The sequence below is a fragment of the Schistocerca gregaria genome, chromosome 3 (assembly GCF_023897955.1).
Source record: "Schistocerca gregaria isolate iqSchGreg1 chromosome 3, iqSchGreg1.2, whole genome shotgun sequence".
NCBI classification, from domain to species: Eukaryota; Metazoa; Arthropoda; class Insecta; order Orthoptera; family Acrididae; genus Schistocerca; species Schistocerca gregaria.
Window position 1 is genome coordinate 318,614,947 of NC_064922.1, and position 17,991 is coordinate 318,632,937.

Consider the following 17,991-nt stretch of genomic DNA (forward strand, 5'->3'; position numbering starts at 1 on the left):
TTCATCAGCATACACCTACCCACAAATACAGAGTATATGAGATGAAACACCATAATCCTACCCACAAATACAGAGTATCCAAGATAAAACACACTAATCCTACCCACAAATACAGAGTATCCAAGACAAAATAGCCTAATTTGAAACTTTTATATTGAACATAATAAACAACCCAGACAATTTTGTTAGGTGTTAGAAGATGGCTGTGAAAATTTATTATTTATAATGTTATATCCAGTTCATTTTTATTTATTTTTTCATGAGCTGAAAACACAAGAAAACTGAAAAAATTTCAATGAAAATGACATTTAATGCTGAAAAACACAAATCATGTGTTGGTATGCAGAAGTAGGGTCCAGTACTGCAATTCAACAATGTGTACATGCAGAGTGCTACCAATGCCAAGAGAACCAAGGCATGGAAAGCATTCTTTCTCGAGACAGGATTCTGTTGCTACGGGCTGTGGTGGTGGACCATAAAGAACATCAAAGGACAATGTTTATCACATTTCAGATACATCTGCAAGAAGTCCTAAGAAATCCATTTGTATGGTATCATGTAAGTTTGCTGTTCCCAAATCAACTCTCCACTACGTGCTACACAAGAGCCTAAAGCTTTATGCATAAATACAAAGTACAAGGTGAAACCTGCCAATAAATCTAATAAGCTAGATATGCTAAAGACATACTTCAGCACACAGACATGCCAATAACTTCTGGCTAAGACTAGATTCTCCCAATGAGGCAACTTTTCACCTGTGTGGAAAGATCAGCAGACACAGTGTGCGAATTTGGGGAAGTGAACATCCTCATGGGGCCTTGAAGTAGAAAGATAGCCCAAAGGTCAACATCTGGTATGTGTCAATGGAGGATGAAATTATTGTTTTTTCCCCCTTTGCAGACATAAATATCACTGGTCACTCGTCTAGTTAGCTAAACTGGTTAATTTTATGTTCCCTCAGATAAGAAACTGACACCCACATCTGCTCTTCCAGCAGTAAGGAGCACCTCCACACTAGCATGTGAAAGTACACAATACGCCGAGTGAAGAGTTCCCACATAGACTGATTGGGAAAGGTAGTCCAAACCCATGGGCACCTTGATTGCTTGACACTATTGCCACGAATTTCTTCTTGGAGGATATGTTAAAGGCAGAGTGTACCATACCAAAGTGGCAATGCTGGAACAGTTTCATGACAGGATTAGACCTACAACTGAGACAGTTATGCCACAGATGCTAAAGAATACCTCGAGAGAAATCAAATGTTGATTAAGACATCATCTGTGGCACTCATGTGGGGGGCTCATGTAAAAATGCAACACTGAACAAGTGAAACTTCGAAACTATTTGTGTCTGTTACTTTATGAATCTTCTTTACATGCAAAACACATGTTGTATTAGATTCATTTCAAATTAGGGTGTTTCATCTCAGACATCCTGTATCAACAACAATCCTCATTCTAAGTCAATGTTTATAAGTCTTTTAAAATTAAGAAACTGCTTGTATATCTTACTTGAAGGATGACTCGGCCGCCTGATATGCTAACTGAGTTCACACTTGTCTTGTTCATCCTTTAAAAAATCTATCTTACTGGCTTTGAAACAACCTAACGTTAGGCACGAAATTATTACCAAGAAATTCTGTTCTTGTCATTCTACAATCCACAATGTTAAACAATATCATAGTTTTCATGATCTTCAGTCTGAAGACTGGTTTTGTGCATCTCTCCATATAAGGAGTACATAATCTGTCTGACATGCATACAGCTTAGGTCATGTGTCCTATGCCTTGCCAGCAAACGTACTGTTATTATTTTTAGACTGCATGTCAAAGCATTACAGTGAATCAGATAAAAGCTCACCTAAACTTTCCTTTTCACCATAGTCAGACTCATCTGATGTCTCCATCTCAATATCACTTTCTTCCTGTCTGTAGAATCTGTAATAATAGGTCACAATTAGCAAACATTTGAAGCCTAATGTATTAAAAAGAAAGAGAAAAAAAAGAAAAACAACTGGGCAAGAAAGTCATTAATGGAGTTACTTTTGTCTCAGTAAAAAAATACAGAAAAAATAGATTTACAACTACAAACAGCAGTTGTCTGGTAGTCCATTTCCTATAGGCATCTTCCACTTCATTCTGGATTTAATTCCTGTACTTTTGATAGTAGACTGTTACATATAACATTCTGATCTATATATGCAAGTTCTGAGACTACCAAAAGTTCTGGGACTATCAAAAAGCAAAAATTAATTTATTCTAAAAGATGTGTTTAAAATCTTGGATACGTAGAGCACTCACTGCTTTATCTACAGCCGTAAAGGTATTTGCCAAAAGTAAGTACTCTATCTGGAATAAATAAATCATAAAAGAACAGGGGATATATCTACTGTGCACACGGGTCTGATGAAGGTGTCCAAGTATTCACATGTTGTAAATTACTGCATCTAACCTGTCACATTATTCTAATTAACAGCAACATTAGGGCTATAATTTTAGAGTGGTACATGCCAAAACCAAAGCACAATTTGGAGCACTGGTACATGGTAATATGGCATGATCTTGTAAGAAAAATAATTTCTCTCCATATTGTTCATACCGACAATTATGGGTTCGTAATACAAATCCTTGATTTTTCAAAAACTGCCAGCTGCTATGAGGAATGTGGCAGAGGTCACCAAACTGCATCTCAATACTTTATGAATGGCAAGAATCAGTTTCACACTAGTTGCTGACAGAAATTCTGCTCATGTGAAAGAGTCATTATGGAGAAATCTACGGTAGCTAGTGATGGGTGAGAGACAGCGTATGAGGAAGAGTATGTTCACAAACAAGAAGGCACCTATAATGGAAAGTACGATATAGCAAAGGAAGCAAATTTTTTTTGTATGTGCTTACTAGATTATGTTCATTAATCAAAAGTAATTGTCTCTCACCTTCCACAATTGGATGTCTACCATCTGCCAACATATTCCTTGATCTCAGCCTCATTTTCTTTTTGCTTATTTAATGTTTTTTTGTTTCTTTCTTTCTTTTGTTTTTTTTTTTTATTATTATTGGAGACGTGTCAGCAACATAGTGTAATGGAGCTGGGAGAGACAGCTTACACTACACTCGTTCGTCCTCTGTTAGAATATTGCTGCGCGGTGTGGGATCCTTACCAGGTGGGATTGACGGAGGACATCGAAAGGGTGCAAAAAAGGGCAGCTCGTTTTGTATTATCACGTAATAGGGGAGAGAGTGTGGCAGATACGATACACGAATTGGAATGGAAGTCATTACAGCAAAAACGTTTTTCGTCACGGCGAGATCTTTTTACGAAATTTCAGTCACCAACTTTCCTTCCGAATGCGAAAATATTTTGTTGAGCCCAACCTACATAGGTAGGAATGATCATCAAAATAAAATAAGAGAAATCAGAGGTCTAACAGAAAGGCTTAGGTGTTCGTTTTTCCCGCACGCTGTTAGGGAGTGGAATAGTAGAGAGATAGTATGATTGTGGTTCGATGAACCCTCTGCCAAGCACTTAAATGTGAATTGCAGAGTAGTCATGTAGATGTAGATGATGTGTTATTTTCTACCGGATTTGTCGATACCAAATCTAATGAGGGAGGTTGTAAATGTTTTCTTATATTTTTGCCAGAATATTTTTTTTGTGAATTGTAATTTGCCTTATTTTATGCTAATTTGCTTATATGTTTGAGAATGACAGCATATTGATTAATATTAGTAGATGTGACAAAGAATATCAAAGAGACTGGTTACAAGTGGAAGCTTGTGTGTTGTGTGAAATGTCTTTGATGCTGGAGTCATCTTTGACCGTAGTCAGTCGGCAGTGAACTCTCGGTGTGTGTGACGGTGGAACAATGTGCAGGTCACCATTATAATAATTGCAAGTGAACAGGAAAAATGAATTATGTTACTATTTTTTTATATAAACATCAAGAAGGCACCACATTTGAAGAAATAGTATTTGAAGCACCAAAAAAGAGGCAAACACATTGAACCAGGTCATTTCTGCAGCCGACGAAACAGCATTGTGGAATCATACTTTCACTAGACGACTGAAGCCAACACAGAAAAGTCAAATATCATCTTATAAACATTTCACGGAAAAGTGAGTTCTGTCACGAAATATGCTAAATCCAAGTATATAAATATAGTGAGCATATTTCAATAGTGTCATAACATACACATAACATCTTCATAAATCTGGATAAATGCAAGTAGGATTCGCGCACTGAAGCTTCCATAAAAAATTAATTACACATATAAATAGTTCATTCATTCCAGAAATCGAGAATCTCAACAACTTATGCCTGTCATCAATATGAATACTGCCAACACATCAAAAGATATGATAAAGGTCCTATTTTTTCACTGCATTGACTTAGGAGCTTACATTTACTACACCAAGGGACTATAGCTCTTAGCATGTGATATAAATTTCCACTTGATATGTCCATCTGTTCTTGAGAAAAAGATGGCAGACAGACCAACTGATAACAAATAGCAATAAAAATATTTTTTTCCATGTGAAACCTTGCTTCTTGCCAAATTTCGTAACTCTAGTTCAAAAGGATGTACTCTATAGATTTTGATGAGCGAGTTTGCAAATATCAAAGTATGTGACATAAATGGTTGTGTCTTTTGATTGCACTAATTTAAGAGCTTAAATTTTTTTACGTCACTAGGATCCATATCCTAAGTATGTGATATAAATTTCAACTTGATACATCTACCGGTTCCTGAGGAAAAGGGATCTTAACAGTTGGACAGACAGACAGATTGACAACAAAGTGATCCTATAAGGATTCTGTTTTTATCCATTGAAGCACAGAGCCCTACAAAATATTTGAAATAATAAAAAATGAAACTAAGGAATAAGAAAATGAAAACAACACTGAAAACAATACTAATAGTATACATACACAGGTAAATGCATACAGCTGAAAGTACACAATTTGATGCAAAAAATATCTCAGTAAACATATGTTCACAAACAAAGTGTTTGCAAGATGAGTGACTTTGTGGTTACCAGCCATTACTGACATGATTCTGTGTAAACACTGCATGCCAGTCCATGGTGTGGTCTTTGTTTACATTTTCAAGACTTGGAGCTGTAAAGAGAATGGACATGACAGTACTGTACACAGTCAAGAGTGCCACTTGTGCGAGTTGTCTGCAGAATGTCAATAGTGTTCCGTGAATGCTGGGGTAACATAGAACATTAAAATAATGAGCAGTATGCGGATATGCATTTATGAATGGTCGGGCAAATGTCAATGCACCAGGGACTGCATGCTTGTACCAAGTAGCACACCCTGTCAGAAAATACTCTGAGAGTTAAATGTTTACAATGCTACATCAAATATCTCCAAGAAACTGGTAGCTTTGCACATGCTGTGGAAGCAGGTGGGCCTACAGGAATTACACCTGTGCTTGGAGATGTTGCACTGGAAACAGTCGAACACTACTCACGAATCTCAATGTGAAGATTTTCCACACAAATTGCTGGAATAGGCCACAGTAGTATTTGGAGAATACTGCAACATTACCTGTACCATCTCCAATGAGTTCAGTGTCTTTGAGGTGGACTCTGGTCTAGGCTGATGTTTTGTCAGTACATGCAAAAACAAGCTGTAGGCAACCCTACGTTTGACAATAACATTTTATTCACGGTGAAGCAGGGTTCACTCGTGATGATGTGTTTAATTATCTCAGTTCTCATGTTTGGAGTCATCCAGATGCTAGGTGATCATCTTACTGGGCTGTAAACATTACCAAAAAAACTCAGTGGACAGAATTACTTTTGGTTTCTGCACCATCATCTTGAAGGTGTTCCCTTAGAGCAATGTCACAGGATGTGATGAATGTGTAATGCTATGGTGAGACAAGATGTAACGCATCTATATGGCCAAAAATGGATTGGGCGATGAGGACCTGTACCATGGCCTCCAAGATCACCTGATCTGAACCCGTGGATTTCTGTGTTTGAGGTCACCTTAAAGGTGTAGTATATGCCACTCTGGTTAACACAGTTGAAGAATTGGGGCAGAGAGATGTCGGTGCTTGTCAAGAATTTTAAATGATTATGCTTGTTTCAAAGGATTCAAAACTCACTGCAGTGACAGGTACAGGCCAGCACCCTGGTACAACAATAACACTAAAACCCCTCCTTCAATTACAAGTGCAGAGTAGAATTCATTCAAAACCACATGCACTTTGACCAAAGTATCTGTAATAACTTTACTTAACATTACACAGTATTTGTACCTTTTCCTATCTGGGATCATGTTTACAGAGAATCAAGTTAATTGTGGCTTGTAACCTCCAAGTTGCAATTATATCACAAACAGTTCATTTATGGACATATGTTTACTGAGGCTTTTTGCTTCTAGTATCATTAGCTCCCAAGGGTATGCATTTATATCATTGATTATGACACATGCTGCAGAAGGAAGTAAAGGTGTAATATTCAATTGATGACAGGTCATTAGAGAATAACACTGGGGAAGGACTGGAAAGGCAACTGCCCACATCCTTTCTAATAAGACTACACTGATATCTACCTTTTGGAATCATGAACAGCACAGAAAACCTAAATCTAAATCTAAATCTAAATGACCACGTGGGAAATTGAAGCTCATTCCTCTCAAAAGCAATTCTAATGTCTCAAGCACTACACTACTTCACTCAGTCAATATGGTCAAGGGATGAGTCAACCACAGTTTATTAACAACAACAAATCAGCATTCCTCCCGAGACAAATTTTGTAAAAACCACAAAAAACCAAAATCAAAATGGCTGCATCAGGTTAAAAAGCATGTATCTTCTTGAGGAGGACAATTTTCACATTCCCTATGGCTTTTTAGTGTGTTACAGTTATAACACAACCAAGAAAGTCTTAAGCATATCCATTAAAACAATGGAAAGTCCAGGATAGAATAACACCAGTATGGAAAGGACAGATTGCATAGTGTGGGAAGGGGCAGGGATAGCAGGATAGGGATGGGGGAAGATGCTGCGCTGCCTGTGGGAGTGTGCAGGGACGAGGTGGGGACAGATGACAGAACTGCTAGAAGCAGCTTTGATGGATGGGAATCGTGCAGGAAAGGAGATGAGAGAAGGAAAAAAGACTAGTAGGTGTGTTGTTAGGATAAAGGGTGTTTCCACTGCTGGAGTGGGAGCAGGGATGGGTATAGGTAAGTGGAGGACAGGGACAAGTGAGGATTGAGGTCAGAGAAGTTACGGCAGCAAAAGATGTGTTGCAGGTAGAGTTTAAACCTGGGCAGTTTGGAAAACCTGGTGTTGGTAAGAATACTCCAGATGGGACAGACTGTGGCAGTGGCCATTCATGTGGACAAAGAGCTTGTTAGTTGTCGTGCCCACATAGAAAACAGCACAGTGGTTGCAGCTTAGTTTGTAGATAACATGGCTTCTTTCATAGGTGGAACTGCTGATGATCAAGTATGAGATGCCTGAGGCAGCACTGGAGTGGTGGGAGTGGGTAGTAGTGGGAGGATGTATATGACAGATTTTGCATCTAGGTATGTTGGAGGGGCATTAGCCACAAGGCAAGGGGTTGGGAGCAGGGGTTGGGAGCAGGGGTGGACATGGATATTGCTTAGGTTCGCTGGTTGGTGGCATACCACTGTGGGAGGAGTGTGGAGGATAGTGGGGAAGACATCCCTTATTTCATGGTAGTCAAAATCCTGGCAGTAAATGTGATTCAGTTGCTCCAGTCCTGGGTGAGGTGATACTGAGTCATGAGAGGAGTGCTTCCTTGTGATCGAACTGTGGGTATGTGGTAAGTGACTTGAGGGACAAGAAACATCAGATCTGTTTCTGGGCAAGGCAAGGCAGGGATGGCAATTTCGTTTTGAGGAGGCCTCACTGAGACCCTTGGCATATTTGGAAAGGGATCACTCATCACTATTGATGTGACAACCACAGGTGGCTAGGCTGTATGGAAGGGCATTCTTGGAATGGAACAGGTGGCAGCTGTCGAAGTGGAGGTATTTTTAGTTGTTGGTAGGTTCGATGTGGGTCTAGATACTCATGTAGCCATCCTTGAGGTGCAGGTCAACATTGAAGAAGGTGGTTTGTTGGGTCTTGGTCTAGATCACAAAGATGTCATCAGTCAATCTGAACCATGTAAGGTTTCGGTTTCTGGAGTAGTTAAGAAGAATTCCTCTAGATGGTCGGTGAATAGGTTGGCAAGAATGGTGCCATGCAGGTGACCACTGCTGTACCATTGATTTCTTTGTAGGTGATGCTTTCAGAGGAGAAGTAATTTTGTGTAAGGATATAATTTGTCACAGTGACCAGGGAGGAAGTCTTAGGTTTAGAGTTAGTCAGGTGTTGGGAAAGGTAGTGTCCAATAGTGGTGGCAAGGCTATGGGCATTGGAGATGTTAGTGTAGAGGGAGATAGCATCAACAGTGACTACCAGGGTAAAGAGTGGTAATGGAACAGAAACTTTGGAGAGTCAGTCGCATTATCCAGCTGGTAGCTGCTGTCGCAATTCGTTAGATTTTCCATGATGCATATTTCAATGGATATAATGGAGTCCCAAAAAGATGTTGCTGTGGCCAAAATTAATGTTTTGCCATACTTCATTGAATGTTCGATGGAGATACAATGTGCTGCAACTGCAGACTTGCTGGGTTGCAAGAGGCGAATGCAATGTTTATGTCTGTGCAACGTTCTTCCACTCTGTGTGATGTTTGTTGTACATAGGTCATACCACACAGGCAATGTACGAGGCACGTAAATAAGGTTCATTTTGTTGTAGACACTAGTAGTTCGCACGCATACCGCAACAAGCACGTGTGTTGTGTACCAACATGCCTCAGGAACAACTCTGCTCAGTTTCAGCTCTGTAGCTAACCTGTATGGTTCTGTTCTGTGATTTCAAATGTTTAAGACTATCAACTTGGCCACTGCATGTGAGGTTCACTCAGTGATACGGTTTTTTGTCAGCAAGGAACCTGTCTGCTGCAGAAATTCATCGACAGATTTGCAAAGTGTACGGTGATACTGTTATGAGTGAAAGCAAAGTGCGTAAGTGGGTACAAGAATTCAAAGATGGCCGTGACAACGTCCATGATGAGGTCCGCTCCGGTTGCCCTTCTTTGATTACAGACGATTTGATGGCTCCAGTTGAAGCGAGCATTCGTGAGAACAGGCGTTTCACAACAATAGGTCTCTCAAACAAATTTCCTAACATGTCTAGATCAGTGTTTTACAACATTGTTTCTGAACACCTAATGTTTAGGAAACTGTGCTCCCGTTGGGTCCTGAAACTCCTAACAGAGGACCACAAAAACCAACGATTTGAGTGTGCGATGAAGTTCTTGAATCGTTATCATGAAGAAGGTGACAGCTTCTTGAGTCAGATCATAACTGGAGACGAAACATGGTTCTTGCATATCACGCCCGAATCGAAGCAACAGAGCACAGAATGGAGACACACACACTCTCCTCTAAAGGTGAAGGCTGTCCCAGTGCAAAATCATGGCATTGGTGTTTTGGGATAGGCATAGTGTTTTGTTGGTTGACTTCATGCAACGAGGAACCACTATCAATGCAGAAGCATACTGCCAAACCCTGATAAAGCTACACAGAGCAATTCAAAACAAAAGACACAGCATGCTGACAAAGATAATTGTCCTTCTCCATGACAATGCAAGCCTCACACTGCACGTCAGACCCGCGATTTAGTGGGCAGTTTTGGCTGGAAAGTTTTAGACCACCCACCCTACAGTCCTGATCTTGTGCCGAGTGATTACCATCCGTTCCTCCACCTCAAACAAGACTTCAGTGCCAACCGTTACAATGACGACGATGATATGAAAATGGCAGTGAACTCTTGGTTATTGGAGCAGGCAGCAAGTTTTTATGAAGAGGGTATTTTAAAACTGGTTGAGAGGTATGATATGTGTTTCAACAAAATTGGCAACTATGTCGAAAAATAGAGTGAAGTATGTACTTTCTGAAAATAAATTTATTTTTTTGAAATAACCTTTCGTTGGGTACTTATGTTCAAATGGACCTTACTTAAAAAACACGCCTCGTATTTTGTAAATTCCTGCCTTCCGCAATACCAAATTATCCTTCACCGATTCCAGCAGGCCTGAATTCTTAGAAGGTGGGTGAAAAATCACTTTCACCTGAAAATTATTAAGGATTCTTGCTTTTTGGACAGAAATATTTCCAACAAAGGGAAGAAAAGCTAGGGACTTTGCTGGCGTGTTTTCCTCTTTATCCACTTCCCGGTTCTCGGTTTTAGCTGAGAAATCCCTGTCAATTTGCCGGATCAGGTATCCATTGTCTCTGAACACTGTCCTTAAATGTGCAAGTTCTTTAGGTGAATTATCTGCATCCAACACTGTATGGACCCTGTGTACAAGGGTTTTAAGCATACTCATGGTCTGGGATGGGTGATGGCAACTTGAGGAGAGCAAGTACAAATCACTGTGAGTGGGCTTACAGTAAACAGGATGTCCTAAAGAGCCGTCATTCTCTCAATTTTAAATTCACAAGAAAATAATTGATGGATGCAGGACAGTGAGTGGATATGAGTAAAGAGAGGGGAGAGAAGTTGTAACCAGATTATGTAAGGTCAGTATGTGTGTGCCAGAATATGGGAAAAGAGGGACTGGGAGGGAGGGAGAGCAACATTGGTTAGGTATGAGGTTTAACCAAGTACGTGTGACACAGGAAGGTACAGAAAAACATACAAAAACACACAAGGTGAAAGAAGGTAGTGTGATCAATTTGAAGGTCCAGGAGTAATTATATTGGTGGGAAGACTGTGACACACAAGATGTTTCACTTACAATGGGCACCATCACATAGCCATGTCTTGTGCGCAGACTAGACTGGTGGTACAGGGTGGCTCAGAACTCAGAACATGTGGTTCGGAAAGTGACAATAAACATAGGAAAGGAGAGAAAGAACAGGACACACAACGAGTAAAATAATGCATAAGAGAATAGCAACAAAGGATAATAGCACTGAGTTGTGTGACTGAAAGAAAATCATTTGGCTAAATCAAACAATGTAAAGTCCAGGACAGAATAACAACAATGTTATTCAAAGTAAAGATTGCTACTAACCTCATACAGGAGGCAAGTCATAGACAGGAACAATGAAAACATTGCTAAAATATTTCAGCTTCTGGACAAATTCCTTCTTTTGAAGCATAAAACACACACATGGCTGCTGTCTCCCAAGCGCTGGGGCCCGACTGCATCTGATGTGAGCAAGAATCTGATGGAGTTAGTAGCAGGCATGAGGAGAACGCACGGGGTGAGGAGGGTTAGGAATAGCAGGGTACAGGTGGGAGACGATGCTTTGGTCTCTGTAGTAGACTGGTAGGTGTGATAGCAAGATAGAGGGGTTATGTTTAGAGCTGGAGTGGGAGCAGGGAAGAGGATAGGTCGGTGGAGAACAGAGACTAGCAAAGGTTGAGACCACTAAGATTACAGCATGTTGTAGCAAGAGTTCTGACCTGCATGATTCAGGAAAGTTGGTGTTGGTAAGAACCACCCAGATGTTGTAAGCTGTGAAGTGATTCATTTCGTGTTGGGCAGCATGATCAGCAACTGGATAGTACAACTGTCTCTTGTCTGCAGCTTGGCAGAGGCCATTCATGTCGACAGACAGATTGTTACTTGTCAAGCCCATGCAGAAAGTGGCACAATGGTTGCAAATTAGTTGGCACATTAAATGGCTGCTTTCACAGGAGGCCTTGCCTTTGATGGGGCAAGAGGTGTCTGCGACACAACTGGATTAAGTAGTACCGTGAGGATGTAGGGGGCATGTCTTGCATCTAGGTATACTACAGGAATACGAGCCATGAGACATAGGGTTGGAGAAAGGATGGACAGGGATACTGTGTAGGTTCTGTGGTCTGCTCTCATGAAGCAATACCTTCAGCTTATTACCCGTAACATACCCTCCTACATAAAACACACCAACCTAAGCTTTACCAGGTCTCCACAGTTCACGTTCCTTTATCATCCAGTGTTCTGCTAATCACTGCTGACACCACCTCCTTCTAAACTAACATCCCCAATATCCATGACTCTGTCACTACTGAACAGTATCTTTCCCAATGCCTGACTGACACCAAACCTACAACCATTATCAACTGTATCATCACCCACAGCTACTTCTCACCTGCAAAGAAATCCATTATACAGCAATGGGCACCAGCATCTTATCACCCTATGCCAACCTAATCTTGAGTCATCAAGAGGAATCCCTCTTAGCTACCCAGAATCCCAAATCACTCATCAGATTTACTGATGACATCTTAATACACTGTACTGAAACCCAACAACCACCTTCCTCAGAGTTGACCGTTGCCGCAAGGACGGCTATATTAGCATCTCCATCCACATCAAACCTACAAACCACCAACAATACCTTCACTTTGATAACTGCTACCCACTCCACACCAAGAAGTATCTTCCACATGCCCTTGCCACCTGCATAACAAGCAGCCTGCAGCGACAAGCAGCCTGCAGCGACAAGCAGCCTGCAGCGACAAGCAGCCTGCAGCGACAAGCAGCCTGCAGCGACAAGCAGCCTGCAGCGACAAGCAGCCTGCAGCGACAAGCAGCCTGCAGCGACAAGCAGCCTGCAGCGACAAGCAGTCTGCAGTGACAAGCAGTCTCTCTCCAAATATGTAAAGTGTCTCACTGAGACTCTCACAGACCAAGATTAACCTCCCATCATTGTCCAGAAACAGATCTCCCCTGCCTTGTCTCTCCAGTCACCTATCACCACCTACACATCCACTGTCCAGTTACAAAGGAGCTCTCCTCTTGTGACTTAGTATCACCCAAGACTGGAGCAAGTGAAACAATTTCTCCACAAGGGTTTCGGCTACCTTTGTTGTGTCCTGAAATCAGGAATATCTTCTCCACTATAATCCCCATCCATTACACAATGGTATTCTGCCGCATAAGAGACCTACACAATATCCTTGTTCTTCTCCACTCCAACCCTACTCCCAACTTCTTGCCTCATGGCTGCAAGATGTGTCCCATTCATTGTCCCACTACCACCAACTCCAGGTGCCACAGGCATCTCCAACCCCATCAATGGCAGGACCACCTATGAAAGCAGCTATGCAATCTACCAACTTCCTGCAACTACTGTGACACTTTCTACAGTGCGATCCATCTTTAATGCAACTGCCTGGCAGCCAGCCAGTGGCAGCATGGCCTGGAGAATATTTCCCTTCTGTTGCAAGGCCTCTGTTTGCACAGGTAGCATGTGTTCATTACGCAACACAGCACAGTGTACTTAGTGAAATTGTTTCAAGTGAAGTGATGAAATACAAGTACTCTATTCACCAAAGAGTATTCCTGTATGATTCATACATGACTACAGAATCAGCACGTGCAGTAAGAACATTGTTTCAAGAGGAATTTCCTGATGTTGAAGTTCCGAATGGGAGTTTGCTTCATCAACTGATAGATACATTTCATGTAACAGCAAGTGTTCTTGATAGAAAATATAGAGAAATACTTAAACTACTTACAGAAGAAACTCTGGATGACACTAGGCATGGTCTGGAAAGATCTAGAAAATCAGTTTGACTTTTTTTTCAGCAAGTGGGAATTTCCTATGGCTCTGTTAAAATAATGGCAAGGTTATTGAAGTTCTATAAAATAACTACAGTGCAAAAACTAACACCAGGTGATGCTCCAAAAAGGTTGTAGTTTTGTGAATGGGCATTGAAAAACATGCATGACGGAGAAACTGACCCTCACGCTAAATTTGTTTTCAGATGAATCATGGTTCCATCTAAGTGGATATGTTAAATCACAAAATAACAGTTACTGGGATGCTGAACAGCCTAGTATAATACAAGTGACACCTGTGCATGTTAAAAAAAATTTGAGTGTGGTGCACTATTAGCAGTGAGAGAATAATGTGTGTTTATGTTATGTATGTTAGAAATAAGTGACGCTACAAATCGCATTATACCGTATTTACTATGGGCCTCTTGTCACCCAGGCCTTCGGTACAGCAGCCAGCCTCACCAGCTGGCTGCATACTGTGAAAGCAGTTGCATTAACAACTGATCATCCAGTATGTCAACATGACAACTAACAAACTGTGTGTTTGCATGAATGGCCACCACCAAACTGTGGTAAAGAAACAGCTGAAGCACTCAGTTGTTGAACATGCTACCCAATACAATGTGCTTCACTTTAATGGACTGTTTCACATCCTGCACTGTATGGAGTCTTCCTATCAACACCAACTTTTCTGAAGTGTACAGGTGGGAATTCTCCCTACAACATATTCTTTGTCCGCCGCCCCCCCCCCCCCCCCCAACTTTCTCATCACTGTCCTCCACCTACCAACCCTTTCATTGTTCCCACCTATTAGTCTTTTCCCCTTCTCCTCCCCCCCCCCCCCCCCCAATTGTCATCACAGCACCTGGAGACAGTAGCCATGTGTGTGTGAATTGTACTTGTGTGAATGTATGTGTGTTTTCTACTTCAGAAGGACTTTGAAAGCTTTTTTTAGGAGTTTTTTTTACTGTTCCTGTCTGTGGAGAATAGCAATCTGTTCTTTCCATAATTATGTTTCTAAAGACAGAGGGAGGAGGAGGAGGAGGAGGAGGAGGAGGAGGACGAGGAGGAGAGGGAGAGGTATTAAACAAGAGCTATGATATCCTTAAAACAAATTCATTTCCTTTTAAAACACAGGAAGATCAAGGATTAATGTCCCATCAACATCCAGGTCATTAGAGACAGAGCGTAGGCTTGGTATGTTTTAAGGATAGGGAAGAAAATCTGCCATGCCCTTTCAAAGGAACCATCCGTGGCATTTGCCTGGTGCGATTTAGGGAAATAACGAAAAACCTAAATTGGGATGGCTGGATGGGGATTTGAACCGCCACTCTCCCGAATGTGAGTCCAGTGTGCCAACCACTACTCCACTTTGCTCAGTTACTTACTTTTACAAATGATGAACAAAAGCATTAAAAAAATTGTGCCCACACACACACACACACACACACACACACACACACACACACACACACACTGCCTGGAAAAAAGAAAGTGAAGATCCAGAAGACATGGTCAGGTGCCTCATTGTGACTAGCTGGTCAAATCAAGCAATATCCAGATTTGTGAGGGATTCAGATGTGACAGTGGCCCTATTTTGGACCACACAGGGACACGAAGGCAGGCATACTTGTCTTCAAGATTCCAGGTGACCACGTGCGTCCACCACAAGGGAGGATCACTGCATTATGACCAAGCACATTGAAAGCCCTTCACATCTGCATCTACGATCCGAGAACAAATAAAGGACTTCGTGCAAAATTCTTTATCATCCTGCACTATTGGTCAGACTCCAGCAGCAGTTGGACTATGGAATTTCTGTCCAACACATAGGCTGCCATTAACACTACAACGCAAACAACTGCATTTGGAATGGTGCCCTGACCTGAAAGCATGAACTGCTCATGAATAGTGCCGCACTGTGTGTTCAGAAATGAATTGCAGTTCAGAACTACCCTGAAGGACCATTGTGAGAGAGTATCCTCCCCTTCTGGCTGCTTCACTTTATTTATTAGCAAGTGTAAACACTTACACTTCTACAGCTGGTGTCAATCTCATTAAAATCCATCTTGAGTACTATCTTATAAAATACTTAAAATACTAGAATAAATTGATCAGCAGTCTTTCTCAGGCCAAAGAATGGTATTTAAGTATTTTATAAGATGGCATGACAGTTAACCAGAAGGATTTTAATGAACTAACAAACACATGCCTATCAAATATGTATAATACCAAACTAAAGTCAAATACATAGGGTCTAATGAGCTATTAAACATTTTGTTATCTACACAGCACAGTAGCACCATGTGCTATGCACTTTCCAAGCAAGTAAAACAAGGTAAGAAAAATAATCTAAATGGTCAAGATACACTGAAAAAAGCTTTCAAAAGCAAAAGACAGAAAACAGTGTAGATTATTTGTGTCACAGCCAATGGGATACATCTTCCATAGAATAACTTCCATAAATGGTCCAAAGCTTATTAACAACTTTTCATGAGATACAATGATTATGTAACAATAAACTGTCTACACAAAGCAATATCAGCGACTCCTGTTTTCATAAATTTGGTAGTTCCTGAACTGTGTAATGCTGTACAACAAACTTCATGTAGGAGACAATAGTTGATAGTTTGTCATTTCCTTTCTTAGTAACAGAAGAACTGTTGTCAATATACAACAGCAGCAAGAATTTACATTCCTTACTGTAATATTTTCCCTGCGGTCTGGAAGAAGCCTTTCATAGTGAAACAATAAATACCTGAACATTCCCGAAATTATAGAGAGAATGTGATACAAAAAACTTGGTAAAACACACAAAGAAGGAAGAAACATACTTTCCTGAACTATCTAGGTAATCTTCTCCATGTCTGTCAAAGGCAACAACCTTTGGTTTTCGCATCAACTCTTCATCTGAATCTGGTTCATCTTCTGCTAAAACATCTGGTGCCTGCTCCAAGACCGATTCCAGCTTCTACAATAAATAAATACAATCTGTGACCAAGTTGCAAACAGTATTACAATAAAAAATTAAAACTAGTGAGATAAAGCAATGTAATTAAAAAAACTGACACAGCCAAAATTTACACAAGTAAAGGACATGAAGTTTACAACTTCTCATGCACAATGACTGTAAACAACCACCACAGAAAAAACAACACTGTAAATGCTAGTTTAATGGCTTGAACTATTCTAATTCATTCAAGATACTACGGAATTCATTCACCACTCAGTGACAGTACTGCAGTAGCATTTTCACTCATCTTTGTACAACTCATTTAAATCTTCCAATCTATGTTGAAAGGTTTCCTTGTGGCACACTCCTAGCCTCAACAAGTGTTCCCTGCAGTAATTGAGAATTTTTTGCTGTAATGTGTTGTTTATTTGTATACTCTATAGCAATAGCAATTTTTTCCATGTTTTACCAATTCTTTAGTTTCAAGCATCCACATTCTCCTCTTCCCCCCCCCCCCCCCTCTCTCACACACACACCCACACACACACACGCACGCAGAGAGAGAGAGAGAGAGAGAGAGAGAGAGAGAGAGAGAGAGAGAGAGAGAGAGGTATTACACTGCTCACCAAACCTACACAATATCCTTATCCATCTCCACACAACCCTTTCTCCCAATCCTTTACCTAATGGCTCATATTCCTTTAATAGACCTTGATGCAAGACCTGTCCCATACATCCTCCCACTACCACCTTTCAGTCCTGTCACAAATATCACCTATCCCGTCAAAGGCAGGGTTACCTGTGAAACCAGTCACGTGATCTACAAGCGAAGCTGCAACCAATGTCTGCATTATACATGGGCATGACAACCAACAAGCTGTCTTCCACATAAATGGCAACTGACAAACTGTGGCCAAAAAAAAAAAAAAACCACTGGACCACCCTGTTGCTGAGCATGCCACCCAACATGATGTTCTTCATTTCAATTACTGCTTCCCAGCCTGTGCCATCTGGATCCTTCCATCCAACACCAGCTTTTCTGAATTGCACAGGTTGAACCCTCCCTGCAATATATCATATGTTCCCATAATCCTCCTGGCTTCAACCTTCGTTAGTCATTGTCCTTACCCATCTAGCCCCTTCCCTGTTCCCATTCCAGCACTAAACAGCCCTCTATTCCTCCTTATATAATTAATGGCTAGAAAGTGCCGTAAATACCTCTGACCATACTGTTCATTAGAGTTAATCAATGAAATTTCTTACTGTTTACCTTCTGGAATATTCATTTTTCTGTAGTAAGTAATGATTACAGTACTGTTACTAAAATTCATAAATGTATCTCACTTGATTGTGGTGACATAATCTGCCAACATGTTCCTTTTGAAAATAGTGTTTGTAAACAATGAGGCTTAAACTGTAAGCATATTTTCTTTC

The 17,991-nt window shown here is 40.8% G+C and overlaps 1 protein-coding gene across 1 annotated transcript in view; it reads right to left on the reverse strand.

Annotated features, from left to right (window-relative positions):
* The window catches only part of LOC126354144 (pre-rRNA 2'-O-ribose RNA methyltransferase FTSJ3), a 107,295-nt gene that overhangs the window by 43,286 nt on the left and 46,018 nt on the right, over positions 1 to 17,991 (reverse strand). The window contains exons 7-8 of the mRNA XM_050003554.1: positions 16,439 to 16,575; positions 1,863 to 1,939 (exon numbers count right to left, since the gene is read on the reverse strand). Of these exons, the coding sequence (XP_049859511.1) occupies positions 1,863 to 1,939; positions 16,439 to 16,575 (214 nt within the window). The remainder of the gene's footprint in view (positions 1 to 1,862; positions 1,940 to 16,438; positions 16,576 to 17,991) is intronic.